Raw genomic sequence first — 19,333 nt, 5'->3', positions numbered from 1 at the left:
ATCCTACACTATTTAAATCCAAGGATGCAGTTTTCGGCGTTCAATTGATTATCATAACTCATAGCATTACCAGAAATCAAACTATACACCGATCAATGGACCTATCCAGGTCGAGTTCAATTCGTACAGAGATCTACATAGAATCTGATATGGTGGTGCTGCTGATAGAGACAAAAGGGTTGAACAAAAATGGAAGAGAGTAAATGGATTTGATGGTTGATTGAGGGGATTAGGGTTCTGTTTCCATTAATTGAAGCTTCTTATTTGATTTGAGGAATTGGTGGTGGTTGTTGTTGCCGTAGAATTCAGTGATAGACGAGGAAGATTCAAAGTGAATGATAAGCAGAGATTCAAGAAGAATTCGAGACTTATTACGAATCAGAGGAGATGGGTTTGTGGTTGTTTAATTTAGGGTTTTTTTCTGTTAATTCGAGTCAAAATTCAGTGAAGGAGAAAGAGGTATTGCCATATTTGTTGATTGTTTGGAATGATGAGAGTAGAGATCCAGATTATGAATTGGGTTTTAACATGAACTGAAGTTAGGGTTTCGTGATAATAAAATGGGTTTTGACTGAATTTGCTGGTGCAGGAAATGGAAGTTATTGTCATTGATTTTTTGCGGTTCAATGGTTAAGGAAATGGCCAGAAAGGATACCATTAATGGCAAAAATAGAGATTGAGAAGAAGATAGAAAGAGATGATGAATCGTCGATGGGTTGCGTTTGAGATAGGGAGTGAGAACGGGTATGAGATGTTTCTGCCATGGTTTTGACATGTGAAGTTACTGTCGTCGGTCGAGAGATAAAATTAAAGAAATCAGAGAAGATGAAATTCAATTTCTGCTGGTGATATTGAATATAAATCAATGAAATTTTAGAGATGGGCTTTTGAAATCTAGAAATTAAAGCAAGCAGATGAGTTGTTGTTGCTCTTTGACTTTGACGAGAAGACTAAAGGTATGTGGAGGGTATTTCGGATACTTCGATTTACACGTTGCATATTTTTCCATATGTATATTTTCGCTGACTCAACAAACTGTGAAATGGACGGAATACTGACGAGAGAAGGAAACACTAATTTTGATCTTTTTGGGGAGGAAACGCTAATTAGCGATCTTGGGAGGGGAGAAAACACAAAATAGCCCAAAAATCAAAATATTTCTGGAGTATGTTATTGGGTCGGAGATAAATTCGATAAATCCGTGTATTTTTCATTCGATCTTAGCCATTCAAACGTACTAGATCTATGGGCTGGGAAAGGCTTTGATGACTCTGTCATTTAAAGTCTGTGAGCCGATCCAACCCCCATTAGATTCAAACTACTTAACTTAAAAATGAACCATTTAATAGCGAGAAACCACTGTTTTTTAATGTATAAAATATATATAATTTAGACCTCCGTCTTTCATGCAACTGATTTCGACCCGGACAGAGATTATATAAAAAAACTCGAATAGAAATACGCATCATCGAAGAGATAGAGGCTTCAATCTACTCCCAAACTGGTTACTGGTCAGAGAGACACAGTGGGTTGCAGTCCTTGTTACCAATCAATTTTGTACTCTTCTTTTCCATGGCCATGATATCTCCTTCGCCTTACAACATATTAGCTTGCAGATCCCAAATTTACTTTCACCCTCATCTCCAAACTGTTTTCCCTGGGATACTTCCTCTAGGGAGCGCTCCCCATTGTCAGACCAACAACCACTTCCAATGGAACTGTGATGATCAACATGCGGGCCGTTTCCACCTTGCATTTCACATTTCATAATTTTATCGCAAGTTCTAATCTTTGTCCAGATATTTTTAATCTTGCTTGACGTCTGTTTCATGGTTGCATCAGTCAGCTGATTGAGGCTCATGTGAACAATTTCATACAAAATTGAATTAAGATTTGAAAGATCGAATGTACCAGATTCAACACTTCTGAAGCAGTCAAAACTTCCCAAGGTTTCGCTTGCGATTCAACACCATTGACTGTTGTGAGGTCACTTTTTGCAGGTACAGAAAATGAAGTAATCTCAAGAAAGGGCTGGGACTCGCAAGTTATACAAATAATCCCAACCAAAGTGCCATAATCATCATATAATGGGGTGTGGGTGGCAATGACTTGAAATCGCCGGCCTTGTTTATTCCTGACAGGGAACTGCCCTGTCCAGCATTGGCCAAAGTTATTCCTGATCATTATCTTTTTCGCTATATCAAAATCACACTCCTCGATAATGCGACCAAAGGGACTCCGACCAAGCATTTCCGAAGCAGAGTAACCATAAAGGTACTCGGCCATCGGATTCCTGCAACAATCTCAAGAAGAACCTTTCACGTAAAATGCTGCTTCAAACTTCACTACCCATAACCCAATCTATCCAAATTCTAAACACTGACATGATTGAAAAGGAAAACTTACCAGTAGATGACCAGACCCTTCCGATCAAAAATATGGAGCGACTGACCTAGAGACTGCAAGGTATTCAAAGATTGTATATTCGCGAGATCTACACTTTCTCTTCCTGGGGAATCAGCGGTATTCTTCTCCCTCGATCTAGCTGTACAGACCATCGTTCCATTGCAACCCCAACTATCAACCTTCCTTGTTGGACTGGCCAATCTTGATCTCCCAACTTGATTTGAGTCAGACATCTGGTTACTGTAACCCAATTTCGGTCCACAATCATTTTCGTCTGGGGAACTGGTTTCAGAAAGGGCTAATTTTGGCATCTCATTTTCTTGGTCACCACCTCCAGCTTCAAGTTGGTGGATCTTCTTTGGAGTGTCCATTTGGTTCAGTATAAAACAACCAGTTCTGGATTTACTTGTTTAAGGGAGTATGTAAAGAAACTTCCAGAGGTTCATTATACATATAGTAGCACCTCTGAGATTAAGGGTCTCTCCGGTGGGTTCAAAGGTCGTAACAGGAAAAAGAATCTCATCTTTCTTCTTTTTTGTTTGTTAAGGGTTTTCTTGTATACCCATATATATACTTATATGGTAAGGAGTCGTTAATAACTAACTTTTGTCTTGTTTTTCCAACTTCTCTATACAAATTTTGAGATAATTGTTAATAACAATCCTATGATAATATGGGTTTTGTTATCTTGTCCATCTATACACGAGATAAGGACCAAGCATTGCATTAAAACTTGTAAAATATACTCCCTACCTCTGTACCTATTATATAGTCGGAGTTTAAAATTTTTGTAGTACCATTAGATAGGCGGAGCTCCACTTTCAAAGTTGTTTTTTCCACATATACCCCTATTAATAATGCATGTGTATCATACAATCTAGTCTTATATGTGAGATATAGATATATAAAATAATATTTGTATTGGAACAAGGTAAGGATAAATTTGGAAAGTAGAAGAAAATTTATGAAAACTGAACATTTTCTTATTCTAAGAGAATACTACTTCTCCGCCTATATAATAGGTACGCAGGGAGTAACTAAAAATCAAGAGAGATGATGCATCTTTGCATTCGAGAATGCATAATCTCACACTCCATAAATGCAAATTTAAGAAACTAATTAAAATTTGCACTCTCCAATGCAAAGATGCATCCACTCTCTTGATTTTAAATTATGTTTTACAAGATCAAATGCAATGATTGATCCTTATCTTACGCATGGATGCACAAGATAACAAAACCCTTACTCCCTCCGTCCCACATATATAGACGGAGGGACCAATTCTCTTAGATTAAAAAACCTTTTTTGATTTCACAAATATCCATATATTTTCCTGTTTTGCCCTTAATTGTATTTCCAATGTTAAAGACATGTACCCAATTATGATGATTCCCAAACAAATTAATATGGGTAGTAGAAGTAAAATATGGTTTTGAAATTTGCACTCCGCCTATATAATGGTACAAGGAAAAGTGAAAACTCCGCCTATATAATACTCCCTCGTTCCACTTTATATGATGTTTGGTTTTTCATGTGTTCCAAAATAAATGCAAGTTTAGCTATTTTTTCTAAATTCTCACTGATTTATCCCTGTTTTGGGATCACAACATAACATTCATTGTCTTTGTTATTAGTGAGAAATAGTTAATATGATTTAAGATTTTAAATCTATTCTCTATTATCTTAGGATATTTAGTCATCCCAAATGAAATTACATACGGATTCATAATTTATACTAGAATCAAGAAATAAAAAATAAGGATGTTTAAATTTTTAAGAAGGTATTAATATCGGCAGATTTGAAAAAAAAATATTTTCTTTAATATTTCTTAATCTGCACAAAAAACTCTACAACATCATCTAAATTGGAACAGAGGGAGTATAACATACGAAGATAAACTTACGTAAAATACCCTTCAGATTTGGTTTGCAAATTGTATTCTTGGGTCCCACTACTTAAAATCACTATCAGATAAATTCATTTGCAAATTAAATATTCTTTTTTAGATTTATTACTAAGTTGATAGACACCCGTCCAATAATACAATTTGCAATTTGTATATTCTCTTCACGGCTTTTGTGGGAGTTGCAACTCACTTCTCCGATCATAGCTGGTCAGTTTTTTTCTTTTTTCATTTTTTTTTAATGTTACTTTAACGGGACATATTCGGTAATTGCTAACGTAATGAAATAAATAACTGAGTATTTTATGATAATATTCTTTTTCTCGTATATCTTCAAGTAAACATTAAAATCAATTGTTGTTACCGTTAACAATCCATCTATAGCCTATATCATCTGATCATACACGGATGTGAGCCATGGAGGTGAAAGTATGAATTAGTAATATAAAATTTATATTATATAATAACAAGGGTATAAATGGAATTAATTTTCCATGTAAATCTTATTCCAAAATAACTACACCTCCAACAAACTTTATCAAATTCCAAGATAAAAGATGAGCTATCAATGATTCTTTAACATGTACTCTCTCCGTCCCTTTTAACTGGTTTTATAAATAAATGTTTTAAAAAAATAAACAGGTTTCTTAATTGGGAAAGTCAAATATTATTAATATTCTCTTAACTTCTTTTGATTACAAATATCATGTGGAACATTTCACTTTACTTTTTTTTGCTGACAAGCATCGTGAAGACCATTTCACTTCATTTCTTTTATTGACAGATGTAATGAGAACCACTTTTAATGATTAGTTCTCTTAATTTTTTTAAATTTCTCTAAAATAAAACCACCCCATTCAAAAAGAAGGGAAGAATTACGTGGGTATGCGAGTTAAGAATAAGAAGACCCATCTTGTAATAGTACAACTTTTGTTAGTTTTTGCCAGTTGTGTAGCAATCTTTGCCATCTCTATATCATCACCCTGTCTAAAAGCCATTCCAAATTTCAACTTCCGAGGCTAGCTTTGCTTTTTCAGGACATCAGTAATTTGTCTTCTTGTAAACAAGGATGAATGCATAAACAGAAAAGTTAAGTCCAATTAATGTTGCCTTCTTGCAGGTGGCATATGACGTTGCAGGCTTAAAACAAGGTGTGCGAATCCGAGCTCAAGATTTAAACAACACTCTACCGCGTGGACAAGAGCGTGAGTGTCTGACGTGTTGCTTCATCAACAAAAGGTTCATTCAGGACCCAAACTCTAAATTGGACATTTCCGAATCACACTACACTACCACAGTGTGCATGGACCTGAGACTCATCAAGCAAGATTACAATAAAAAAAAAAAAAGATTGAAACAGCAAGTGAGATATCATAGTGCTCGTTATTACCAACTCCTGACACAGTGCATAAAAAAAGGATTATTGAAACAACTCTTGCACTACTTTGTACATCTATGAAGTATATTTGGACAATTTAAGCAAATTAAAGAATGGTCCAGATTTCTCATAGGAAAAGTTAAATTTGTGGATGTGGTTGTGCACCTGCGGCTAACACGGATACATGTGGGGTCATTTCCAGTTAATCACTTTTGTTCATCTTTTTTTTTTGTCCGTCGAAACATCCTCCAGCTGCTTTTTCCTCCCTGCTGACTAGCGCCATGGTTCATGAGATCTTTTCCGGTCGGGTTATCCTCTATTGTTTTGATCGTGTTCCAACATCATTTTTGCTCATGGTTCACCAGAGATGGCTGAGAAAAAAAAAGGGATTGATGGTATGATTTCGCGACTATTGGTCCTATACGTCCTTTAGTTTTGATTTTTCTTATATGTCCGACAGTCTGATTGATTTATGTTTTGCAAATTTTATGCTTATGCATCCGGATGTGGGTATTATTAAAATTATTTTAAGCTAATTATAATCATGTGTATGCGGAATCTGACCTAATTGATAAGACCCCTATCGATTTTTCATTCGTCCTAGTTCGATCAATTGACTGATTAGTTTCAATTGATTGGTTTTGATCGATCGGTTGATTATATTAATTACATTTTCAATTCTTCTGTTACACTCTTATTCTTTTAATTGTTCGTTTGGCCTTCCATGTCCCTTACTGATATAGAAGAATTGTTTTTATCTCTCATTCGTGCGATTAATAATGAGAGTCGTTTCCTTCATGTCACCTCATTCTCGAAGCTGAATCACACTCACCCCACGCTTTTCACAGCCGTCTCCCCTCTGTCATCATCATTCTCAGCTGTATTTGTTCCAGGTGGGTATATTTTGTAGCATTTCATCAACCAAAATTCAACGTCTGTTCCTGCTATTATCAGATTGTATTTTATTCCTAACTTTATTTGTATTTTTTGAAAACCATGTAGGTAGTCACCATGCCATCTGCAAACTCTCCAGTCCTGCAAACCACCACCCTGGCCGAACAGGATCCTGCATTCCTCACCTTGAAAGATTTTCATCTCAGAAATGGTGTAGGATCATGGGTGACCAGAGTCAGCATCACTCGGATGTGGGACGAGGTTGACTTCATGAGAACTAACGAGGTTACTAGCCTAGATTTTCTCCTACTAGATGACTCAGTAAGTTTATACAGGCTCAACAACCATGTCCTTTATTTTATTTGTTGTTTTGTATAACCAGTATTCAAACTTATCTTATCTCAGGGTGATCTATTACATGCAATCGTTCAGAAAAAATTCATATGGAAATTTGAGGCACTGCTACAAAAAGGGATGCTACTTGGTCTTAACAATTTGAAATTTTCTCCGGAAAAAAAAAAAATTCTGCTCTGCACAGAACGACTACCGTGCATATTTTAACTGGAATACTGATGTTACTCCTCCTGAGACCTCCACCTCGGCTATTCCTCGCCACAAATTCATATTCACATAGTTTGAGGCACTTGCATATGCTAATGACAACATCTACCTTACTGGTAACTCCAACAAATATTACATATACTGCTCCCACCATCGTTAATACATTAACTAATATTTTCTCTTTTTTTTGGTGTCTACAGATGTCATTGGTGTTTTGACCGGCCACACAAACTTGCAGCAACTGAAGCGAAATTCTTGCAACACGTGTTTCATGCGCGAATTGACTCTAGAAAACTTAAGGTAGTCCGGGTTAAATTCATTTGCATCCTGTCCTTCAACGTTATTTTGGTGAAGATATCTGACCCTAACCTAATACATGTTTGATCCGAATACAGTGGCCTGAAACTTAAGGTCACACTATGGGGTGACTAAACTTCTGAATTAACAAGAAACTTTGAAGCCAATGGAGTGAATCCACAACCCATTGTGGTTGTTGTAGCTGGTGCCTATGTCAAGCAATATCTAGGTACTCAAAGTTAGTCTATAAATTCAGCGAAACCTATGAATGAATTTATCTTAATTCCAACCTTACGTTTTAAATTATCCCCCATTAATGTCCAGGCAAGGCTTCGCTTTCCTCAACCAATGCGACCAAAATTTACTTCTGACGTAGACCTACCAGAGGTGTTGCATATCAAGCAAAGGTAATACTTTCAATACAAGTAACATACGGTATTTTTTCTTCGCGTGGAACAGAGTTCTCAAATCTTATGGTTTCGTTTTGGCGCAGGTCTTCTCACCGAACCCTACCACGTGAGATCACACTCCCTTCTAGAGTTGGGTACTATCAGGCTAACCAATCCATTGCTGACAATAGAAAGTCACTTTCTGAATTATTTAAAATTAAGTGGGAATCTGGGTACAATGTATGCTCGCCTGTTATTCGCCTTTCCGTAATCCAATTTTTTTTGTATGTTTATATTCCGCCTAGCTTTGTCTTAACTGTGTCACCATTGATTCAAGGTACTAAACAAAAAAATGTGTCGTGCCAAGGCTCTTGGTATTTCCACCGAGAAAGGATGGTACTACCTTGGGCGCCACAACTACACAACCAAATTGGTGGGAAACACGGGCCACCATTAGTGTCCTAGCTGCAAGGTCAAGATAGAAGAACCATTGCCCAGGTTCCACCTATTCTACCATGCCCACTTATTACCTTTTACCAGTTTGAAACTGAGAACCACTAATACAGGTTTGCTCTATGGTTATGTAGATACCTTCTTAGATTTGAAGTTGAAAACTCCACAGGTAGCGCATTTTTTTTGTTGCCATGGACACTGAAGTCCAAAAATTGGTCCAGTTACCAGCCTTGGATATTGTGGCTAAGGGCGAGGTACGCGATTTACAATCACATCTCCCATGAAAAATTCTATTTTGTTAATTATCGTCCATTTAAAAAATAAAATTTGGAAGGATATTTTTATGATACAACCACGATCTTCTTTTTTTTTTTATTAGGTTCATAGTTCACCGGCTGATGATGGCATCCGTTGTGACAAACATCAAAACAATAAAATATAGCAATTTTGATGTTACCTATATTTGTAATATTCGTAAATTTTTTGGAAAATTTTTGGAGTGAATAAAAACCGTAGTTGTTTACCGAGTGTTGATGGTGATTTTTCGAATAAGGTTAAAATTGTAAAACCCTGTATTTAATGCGCTGACGCCCTGCAAGGGTATAAATCCATTTAAGAAGTGATGAGTGCAAAAAACCTCTTCACTCATTGAGCAATTCAATATGTATGGAATTCATTCAGAATGGTGCAGCAATCCCGAATTTTCTATGAATTTTCCTAATAGCATTATCCATTTAATGCATTGTGCGCCTGGTATTTTTCCATGCTATGTTATCAGCCGAACTCTCAATACTGACATGACATGACGATCAATGCTCACTCTCAGCAGAGTAGCATGAATCTCCCGAAGTGCTAGTATTGAGATCTGCGCAAAAATACTCATACAGACTACATCTCTCTGACAAAGAGATCAACTCGTTCACACACTTTTAATTAAAGTTAGCGTGATTGAACACATATTTATTCTTAAAGAAAATCTAGACTGTCAATACCAGTCTCAAAAAACAATCACGGCCACACGAATTGGTCACGCGGTTTAACAAGCTTAGCTTACTCCTAGTAGAACTAGGAAATCATCGTAGCAATCACCGGCGGGCCCACAAGTCCTCTAATTGATCGAATTCCATGTTGGCCATTCACAAGCGTTTCAAACGCTGACCCAAACATGGGCATTTGCGCTGCGTAAAAACAAAGCTCGAACGAGCTAGACTGTTTAAAACAATCTTAGAAGCATCACGAACGTCCAACTTTGCCAGCCTGGTTGGACGGCTTGGATCCTCCTGCGAACAGTTAAGGAAGCGCAAGCATGATCATCAGTGGGCCCACTAGTGCCTTAGTCGATCGAGTTGCCTAAGGCAAACCTATAGAGTGCTCAATCGTTCACCCAAACTTGAGCAGTATTCAAAACTCTAAATTTGGGTTGCGGCAGTTTACAACTGTCGCAAATCGATCGTGTTCGTCCAACTTTTCCAGCCTTGTTGGACGACCGAGATCTTCCCTGGAATGATCAAAGAGGCGCCAACATGCACATTGGAGGCCCAACTCCTCCCTTGGTCGATCGACCTCTCCATGGAAAAACCAGAGCATGCCAAATTGTTTTCCCAAAGTAGCTTAAACGCGCTGCTTTGAAAAACCTAAAAATACGTTTGCAGCAACACACTACTGCCGCAAATCGATCACAACCTTCCATCTTCGCCAGCCGAATCGAGTGGATTAGGTCTAATTCTAAATGGCCATGAGATGTCAGCGCGCTCACCAACAACTGGTCTTCGCGCGAGGTCGATCGACCTGATCAAACCCAAATGTAACACCTCAAATCGCTTGCTCAAAAGGGAGTTGGTCGATCGGCCTCCAAACCCTAAAAATCGCGTCAACGGCATTGAACAACTTCCGCAAATCAATCACAACTATCCAACTTCGCCAACTTAGTCGGGTACTGTAGATTTATTCTCAGAAAATTTACAAAGTGGCATTGTGAACACCAGTCATCACTCCTCCACAGGGAGTGATCGACCAGATGGTAGTTTACCCATAAGACACTCGAACGATCACCCAAAGTGGTCGACCCCGCTATCCTTTTAATATGCTTATCCGCGACTTATTCAATAAGGCTCTAAAACAATGATCCTTCATACACATTGATTAAATTGAGATGCTTAAATGCGATGCTTCACATGCATCAAATACATACGATATTTTATGTCGGCCTCATAAAAAACTTAGTTGTTTCACTTAATAGCATCATGTGCTATTCTCCGCGGAAAGTCCCACGACTTGACCCATTTACTCGAGACATCAAATGTGTCACAAACTGGGGGATGCTCACTGGGGTATTGGTATGTAGGTTTACAGCGTGCGGCGTGCAACGCGCACATTACGAGAAAGTGTTAGGAAAAGACGGACGGTCAGAAGTAATGAGAGTAGTGGGTGAAAGAGTGACCAATTTTCCCTCATGGTGGAAACATGACGATCACCACCACCTACACAACCCCACTACTCCATTACTCAATCTCTTCCACTTCCTACGAGATCAGAGTTTTGCGCTCAATGACTTGTATAAATAAGCCTTCAGCCTATTTCAACAACAACACAGAAAACCAAGTTGTTGTTAACACCGTATCCAGAAACACCCAGAACTGATAGCTTATATTATGCGAGCCAGTTCGACATTCTGATACAAGTCATAAACAGCCAACACCTTCATAATCTCAAACACCTTCTTCGCTTCCCTCCCTAAGATCAACCCTTCTCCTTCACCTTGTGACCGAATTGAATCTGGAACGACCATATCTTGGTTTAGGCCATAGTCTTACAGATTTATCTCTTTAATCTAAAAGTACTCCCGTGCAGTGCATTGTTTAGAGTTTGGATTCGTTTCTCATCAACACACCCAAGTTTACCAAAAACAGCAGAATCAATTTTTACCCATTAAAAATTGGCGACCACAGTGGGAAGTTGATCTCTCGGTTGCAAAAAATTGATTTCAATCTTCGTTTCAATCTTCCTAAATTGAGAACGGGTAGATCTTAGTTCTGAAACTCAGTCATTAACCTGATTTCATTCCAATCACCAATCTCAATTTCCGCTCCGTGATGTATCCCTACCAGTTGAATTCTCCGAAAGTCACAAGTGATCAGAATCCAATCACTATGAAAGACATGGCCAGGATGTTAGAAGATGTTCTCGCGAATCAAGCTAACTTCGCCAAGCAGCAAGACGAGATGCTTCATATTCTAAGGAATGTAAACCGATTGTAGTAGGAATCGGCAAGCGTCCAACCAGCGAATGCCATCAACGATGCAGACATCAGAATGAGCAGAAAGGAAACAATCCACAAGATTCAACCAACAACAAGGAGCTGAAACATTTTCACTGGGAAACGACTCGCCAAGAAAGTCATGTTACCGGCGAGATAAAATATAAGCACCCAGCTTACGAAGATTTGTTAAAAAAATATGTATCAAGAGACCCTCGCAGAAGTCCGGAGGGTTATTCAACAATGCGTAGCCTCAACTGCTCATACTCTCTTCCAGAAGCACCTGAAGAAGGAGAAATCAACCACGACCTTCAAGAAAACAAAGATTGCACTAATGGACGGTGCTTAGTTCCACCACCTAATAGTGCTATCGTTACCTATGCATATCCCTTGAGAAAATTTATGTGTCTACAAGATCGCCGAGCTAAACGGTATGCGTTTGCGTCAACATACGCTCACGTCTCTACTCCGCCCTTGAAACGAGCTTTGTACCAAAGTCCACGGAAGTTATCACGACGGCAGCCGTTAACGCAAGAGAAACCAGATCTGGAATACCCGCACTTCCCGTTTCCAACAAGGAAGATTCTGGAATTACTAGAAGTTTGGGTGCGAGACGCGGAAGTTCAATTACCTCCCGTATGGCGTCCTCCAAATGATCAAGAGATGACGGACCCGAGGTACTGGTACTGGTACTGCCACTGCCACAGATTCATTCATTGCTCTACCAGTGAACGCAACGGCCTGAAGCATATTCTCCAAAGAAAGATTAACTCAAGAGAGTTACCCCCTTTCTCCGAAGATTAACGTGCGCAGTTTCATCGAAGTGATCAAACCAACTACGGGTTTCTCGAGGCGCGCCATAATAACTTGGATTCAAAGCGATCACCCTTGGAGAATTCAAGTCTCGTTCAACCGAGATCTTGTGAACAAATAAGTTTTGATAAACAATTTTACATTTTAAAAGCCTGGGGACTTGACGCATGCGTCCCACATCGAGGAAGGGAGTCAATGATACAATTTTTCTTATACACCACATTATCTTCCTTTTACATGTTTCCCTTTTTATGCAACATTTGCAATTTTTACGAGATACTCAGAATGATCGTATTCAAAACCAGAATGCCGGCTTTCAGCCGAATCAAACATAATTCCTTTCAGAAAGTCATTCATAAAATCATCTCAAAAATAAACCAATTCAAAAATTCAATCACCTACTAGTTCAAAACCAGAAAATCAAACTGTGAAAGGAATTCCTTACATCACTCAAAACACCTAAAAGGGAAATATAAAAGAAAATGCGCAAGTATTCAAGGGAGGTCTTTCAGTAACAACTCATTATTTTTTGGAAAGAGCGCATTTCATTTTGTGGAGAACAGCCTGCTTCAGCTTCAATTCCAAGGATAGCCTCTCGATCTCCCCCTCTTTCCGAGCAATGAAGTCCATGGAGGGAACTTCGTTTGTTTAATCTTGCAGCTTCTGGATTTTAGAAAACCCTTCATAGAACCGGGAAGCATTGAACACATCTCAGTGGAACTCCCAGTTTGAAACCACCTCCTCAGAAATAGTGCACCCAGTCACGCTGCTCATGACATGAATGGAGGATAAAGCTTCTTCGACACGTCGGACCAACAGGAAATACAACCTTCAACCTTCTGTAAGCGGTTTCACTGAAGCAGCAAGAGAAAAACCACCGAGATACAACATCATGCGCGTCTAAAATCGCCCACTTCAACTCCAGTATCACATGCACGACTGCCACAATGATAAAACAACGCCCAAGATATTCATATCTGGCTCGACGGCAACAACATCTCTGAGGGACGCTTTCAGAATTTCGTCTCCCGTAGAAGAAGTAGTTACGTCACTAAAGAAGGTTGCGCCTGAGACTTAAGATGTACACACAAACTTTCCATGTCAAGAGCTTCATCATATTTGCAGAACCTATTAGTTAAGTCATTCGCATGAGGAGACTTCTGTACTCCTCAAAGACACGATCCAAAGATGATAAAGGAAAACGAGCATCGCTGGAGACTGCTTAGCACTACCCATCTCAAAGATGCTGAATTTGGAGAGACGCAAGCCCGCTGTCATTATGATTCCAAGATGCCCAAAAACATGGACGTATTCGAGGGAGAAGATGTATTGTTTAAAGACCAGAGATATGCCTGGATGTCTATGAAACGCAACGTAGGCGCAAAGACGGCCTCATGATCAGCAACTCGTACTACCCTCATCAATGTTGGTTTCAAATCCAACTCTCTCCCAAATTATTTTTTCATAAACCCAGTGTGACAACATCTATGAAGTTGAAAGCTCAGTAGATACTCGTGGTCAGGGGACTGTTTTCCTCCTTTCCGTTCCATGAAAAAAACGTCAAGGAAGCTATCGCTTCCATCATCAGCTTCTCCCTCTAATAACGAGACGATCTCTACCGTTATATGAAGACTGGAAATATCGTGCAAATAGCTACCACGCCTCTCCTTGCCAGTCTTTTCTGATCACAACTGCTGCCAAGAACCGTTGTTGCTCGTTGATTGATACCAGCCAGAGCTTCACCGTAGTAAAAATCACTACGGACAGAGGTAATCATGCTTGGGGACTGAGGCTCAACATGAAATTCCTTCACCGTCAGTCAAATACTTCTTCAACACAAGAGAGACGGTCAATCAAGAAGCATGTAATTTTCAAGAGAAAATCAAACTGAAGAAGAAGCCACTTCAACGCTCTCTCTCCAGAAGCCGCTTCAACGCACGCTCTCTCCTGAAGAAGCCGCTTCAACGCTCTCTCTCCAGAAGCCGCTTCAACACACGCTCTCTCCAGAATAAGCCGCTTCAACGTTCTCTCTCTCCAGAAGATGCTTCAACGCACGCTCTCTCCTGAAGCTGCTTCAAGGCTCTCTCCAGAAGAAGCCGCTTCAACGCTCTCTCTCGAAGCTGCTTCAGCACTCTCCCCCGAAGCCGCTTCAGCGCTCTCTTCAGAGGCTGAAGACACTCCAACCTTACCAGCAAATGCAATGGAAGTACGTCTTTCAAGAGAAAATAAGCTCGGGATAATTACACCTGGGGACTGACGGGATGCCTTCACGTCCCTCAACCGGTTTATTTCTAATATTAGCATCATCACTGTTGAAGCTTTACGAGCCGCAATTCTCAACATGAAGACTTACATGTGCATTAAAGACTCCAAAAGTACAAATCAGAGATGGTTTCACGTATCCAACCACGCCATCGAATATGAAGTGTAACTGGGGACTGCTCATCGCATCCCATTCCATACAACCATCCAAGATTCATAAGATGGTTTAAAGGATGTCGCTTAGAACGAAGTCCTTGAAGACTTGATAGCAGCACGTCGGTAACAGAACGCCTCTTAGCTCGTTTACTTCACTCAAAGACTCCGGAAGATTTTTCCGATACAAGCATTCTAAGAATTTCGCCATCACAATCATAAGGGCAACAATGAGCCTATGATATAAAGGGTCAGAACGAACGCAATTCCATTCCAGTCAATGTTCAGGAGTTTAAAGAAGATTTTCGTTGCGACTCAGCAGTCCGGACTCCAAGCAACTTAAGTAAAGGACTCTCGCAATCGAGCGCAGTGGAGTTTAGAAAATTTCGAAATCTACCTGGAGGCAATTGACGTATGATAGGAGGACGATCACTGCAAGCCTTGATACTTCGTTAAGCGTATCTTGCTCAAAGACCTAGCCGGACTGTATCCTAGAAACATCTGTCTACCTTGCCTCATAAGTTTTATATTTAACCGCCACCATCCATTGCTTATCCCACAACAATGTCACTGTTACGTGCTAAGAAGGATACTTAATGTTGATGGTGGTTTTTCGAATAGGGCTAAAATTGTAAAACCCTGTATTTAATGCCCTGATCCCCTATAAGGGTATAAATCCATTTAAGAAGTGATGAGTGCAAAAAACCTCTTCACTCATTGAGCAATTCAATATGTATGGAATTCATTCATATTGGTGCAACAATCCCGAATATTCTATGAATTTTCCTAGTAGCATTATCCATTTAATGCATTGTGCGCCTAGTATTTTTCCATGCTATGTTCTCAGCCGAACTCTCAATACTGGCATGACATGACAATCAATGCTCACTCTCAGCAGAGTAGCATGAATCTCCCGAAGTGCTAGTATTGGAATCTGCGCAAAAATACTCATACATGCTACATCTCTCTGACAAAGAGATCAACGCGTTCACACACTTTTAATTAAAGTTAGCGTGATTGAACACATATCTATTCTTATAGAAAATCTAGACTGTCAATATCAGTCTCAAAAAACAATCACGGACACACGAATTGGCCGAGCGTTTTAACAAGCTTAGCTTACTCCTAGTAGAACTAGGAAATCATCTTAGCAATCACCGGCGTGCCCACTAGTCCTCTAGTTGATCGAATTCCATGTTTCCCATTCACAAGTGTTTCAAACGCTGACCCAAACATGGGCATTTGCGCTACGTAAAAACAAAGCTCGAACGAACTAGACTGTTCAAAACAGTCTTAGAAGCATCACGAACGTCCAACTTTTCCAGCCTGGTTGGACGGCTTGGATCCTCCTACGAACAGTTAAGGAAGCGCAAGCATGATCATCTGTGGGCCCACTAGTGCCCTAGTCGATCGACTTGCCTGCGAAAAGCCTATAGAGTGCTCAATCGTTCACCCAAACTTGAGCAGACACGCTGTATTCAAAACCCTAAATTTGGGTTGCGGCAGTTTACAACTATCACAAATCGATCGTATTCGTCCAACTTTGCCAGCCTTGTTGGACGACCGAGATCTTCTCTGGAATGATCAAAGAGGCGCCAGCATTCACATTGGCGGCCCAACTCCTCCCTTGGTCGATCGACCTATCCATGGAAAAACCAGAGCATACCAAATAGTTTGCCCAAAGTAGCTTAAACGCGCTGCTTTGAAAAACCTAAAAATACGTTTGCAGCAACACACTACTGCCGCAAATCGATCACAACCTTTCATCTTCGCTAGCCGAATCGAGTGGCTTAGATCTAATTCTAGATGGCCAGGAGATGTCAGCGCGCTCACCAACAACTCGTCTTCGCGCGAGGTCGATCGACCTGCTCAAACCCAAACGCAACACCTCGAATCGCTTGCTCAAAAGGGAGTTGGTCGATCGGCCTCCAAACCCTAAAAATCGCGTCAACGGTATTGAACAACTGCCGCAAATCAATCACGACCATCCAACTTCTCCAGCTTAGTCGGATGGTGTAGATTTATTCTCAAAAAATTTACAAAATGGCATTGTGAACACCGGCCATCACTCCTCCACAGGGAGTGATCGACCATATGGTAGTTTACCCATAAGACACTCGAACGATCACCCGGTCGACCCCGCTATCCTTTTAATATGCTTATCCGCGACTTATTCAATAAGGCTCTAAAACAATGATCCTTCATACACATTGATTAAATTGAGCTGCTTAAATGCGATGCTTCACATGCATCAAATACATACGATATTTTATGTCGGCCTCATAAACAACTTAGTTGTTTCACCTAATAGCATCATGTGTTATTCTCCGAGGCAATTACTACGAATTGACCCACTTACTCGAGACATCAAACGTGTCACAAACTGGGGGATGCTCACTGGGGTATTTGTCTGGCGGTTTACAGCGTGCGGCGTGCAACGCGCACATTACGAGAAAGCGTTAGGAAAAGTCGTACAGTCAGCAGTAATGAGAGTGGTGGGTGAAAGAGTGACCAATTTTCCCTCATAGTGGAAACATGACGATCACCACCACCTACACAACCCCACTACTCCATTTCTCAATCTCTTCCACTTCCTACGAGATCAGAGTTTTGCGCTCAATGACTTGTATAAATAGGCTTTCAGCCTATTTCAACAACAACACAGAAAACCAAGTTGTTGTTAACAAACTGGGGAGAGAACCCAGTTGTTTCACCTAATAGCATCATGTGTTATTCTCCGCTGCAAGTCCCACGACTTGACCCACTTACTCGAGACATCAAACGTGTCATAAACTGGGGGATGCTCACTGGGGTATTGGTCTGGAGGTTTACAACGTGCGGCGTGCAATGCGCACATTACGAGAAAGTGTTAGGAAAAGACGGACGGTCAGCAGTTATGAGAGTAGTGGTTGAAAGAGTGACCAATTTTCCCTCATAGTGGAAACATGACGATCACCACCACCTACACAACCCCACTCTCCATTACTCAATCTCCTCCACTTCCTACGAGATCAGAGTTTTGCGCTCAATGACTTGTCTAAATAGGCCTTCAGCCTATTTCAACAACAACACAGAAAACCAAGTTGTTGTTAACACCGTATACAGAAACACCCAAAACTAATAGCTTACATTATGCAAGCCAGTTCGACATTCTGATACAAGTTATAAACAACCAACACCTTCATAATCTCAAACACCTTCTTCGCTTCCCTCCCTAAGATCAACCCTTCTCCTTCACCTTGTGACCGAATTGAATTTGGAACAACCATTTCTTGGTTTAGGACAGAGTCTTACAGATTGATCTCTCGAATCTAAAAGTACTCCCGTGTAGTGCATTGTTTAGGGTTTGGATTCGTTTCTCATCAACACACCCAAGTTTACCAAAAACAGCAAAATCAGTTTTTACCCATAAACACCGGGTTGATGAAATTCAAGCAAATCAACATGGCAGAAGGAATGAGGTATAGCTGCGCTGCCATAATGAGGTTCAATTCATTGTATTTGGTCGCATGTTCTTTCGGCATTATTACTGATACAATATTTATCAGAGGGTACGGTTTAGCCGCTCTGACAAAATGAAGTTGGATGATGTACACGGATAATGGGTGCCAACTTAGGATTAAACAAAAAAAGTCATTTTAGACTTGACGAATTTTAGGAAGAATATGTTTCACCAAAACATATAACCGGTTACACCTTTATTCCCACATAAAGGCATTATTACTTATGTTTCTGTGAATTTTACAGGGTGTAACATGCAGACCACTAAAATTGATAGCATTCTCTTCGTTTAAAATGTGCATCATGCAAAAATTAGACCCGTGCCGTTGCGGCACGGGTAAAGGCCTAGTAATAACATATAGGACATCCACTTTGATTTACTAATATTGGACTACATAGTCTTTGTTAGAGTGATCCACAGCCTGGCTTTGTGAGTCCACAGAACTCCTCGGTTGGACTATGTCAACTTGTGGTTCATGAGTCAAGCTAAAAGAGACATGATGAGAAGTAGTCCTTGTTAACAATCCATTTTGTTCACTTTGTCTCCATGGTTCTGATATCTCCTTCACCATGGAAACGATAGAAGGTATCATCTTGCTGATTCCAAACTGTTTTCCCTGGGATATTTCCTCCGGGGACTACTCCCTGTTGTCAGAGCCAACGGTTTCTATGGAATCACGATGCAGGTGATTGACACCTAATGTTTCTTGTTTGTGTTTTCCACAAGTAGTCATTTTCGCACGGACTTTTTTAATCATTTTTGAGGTCTGTTTTCATGGTTCCATCAGTCAGCAAAAAGCAAACACCACATCAAAAACCCAAACAAGATTTCGACAGATGGAACTTACCCGGTCCAATAAGTTGGAAGCAACCACGACTTTCCAAGGTGTCCTGAGACGCCGTTGTTGTCAGTCCAATTTTAGTCGCCGGCTTTATATAGCTGGGATATGCTGCTTCCGGATATAGATTTATACCGGCAGAAAACGGAGATATTTCTAGAAAGGTCTGAGAATCACAATCTAAACACATTACCCCAACCAAGGTACCAATATCATCATATAATGGG

General features: G+C 40.1%; 1 protein-coding gene and 1 long non-coding RNA gene across 6 annotated transcripts; one reads left to right on the top strand and one right to left on the bottom strand.

Moving 5' to 3' along the window:
- Window positions 1-1,402: 1,402 nt before the first annotated feature.
- LOC113334462 lies at window positions 1,403-2,225 on the bottom strand. The gene is made up of 2 exons (XM_026580708.1): window positions 1,912-2,225; window positions 1,403-1,822 (listed from the first exon to the last, which is right to left on the bottom strand). The coding sequence occupies exons 1-2, from the start codon at window positions 2,182-2,184 to the stop codon at window positions 1,550-1,552; spliced, it is 546 nt and encodes a 181-aa protein (XP_026436493.1). The 5' UTR covers window positions 2,185-2,225; the 3' UTR covers window positions 1,403-1,549.
- Window positions 2,226-5,933: 3,708 nt separating this feature from the next.
- Window positions 5,934-8,809, top strand: LOC113334442. 5 transcript variants are annotated; one of them, XR_003352800.1, is made up of 11 exons: window positions 5,934-6,083; window positions 6,537-6,581; window positions 6,691-6,903; window positions 6,988-7,259; window positions 7,344-7,443; window positions 7,539-7,669; window positions 7,765-7,847; window positions 7,934-8,069; window positions 8,167-8,327; window positions 8,417-8,536; window positions 8,662-8,809. It is a non-coding gene; the product is annotated as an uncharacterized LOC113334442 (long non-coding RNA). The 5 variants fall into 5 exon arrangements; XR_003352797.1 differs by having other exon boundaries at window positions 6,506-6,581; XR_003352796.1 differs by having other exon boundaries at window positions 6,432-6,581.
- Window positions 8,810-19,333: the final 10,524 nt, after the last annotated feature.

This window comes from Papaver somniferum, unplaced genomic scaffold, assembly GCF_003573695.1.
Source record: "Papaver somniferum cultivar HN1 unplaced genomic scaffold, ASM357369v1 unplaced-scaffold_137, whole genome shotgun sequence".
Taxonomy (NCBI): Eukaryota; Viridiplantae; Streptophyta; class Magnoliopsida; order Ranunculales; family Papaveraceae; genus Papaver; species Papaver somniferum.
The sequence above is the reverse complement of the archived record's forward strand: the minus strand, read 5'-3'. Positions and strand labels throughout refer to the sequence as shown.

Coding starts and splice junctions, on each gene's coding strand:
- LOC113334462 (XM_026580708.1), bottom strand. CDS start 2,184: ATGATCAGGAATAACTTTGGCCAATGCTGGACAGGGCAGTTCCCTGTC. Junction 1,823..1,911: donor CTTCAGAAGTGTTGAATCTG/GTACATTCGATC, acceptor ACCATGAAACAG/ACGTCAAGCAAGATTAAAAA.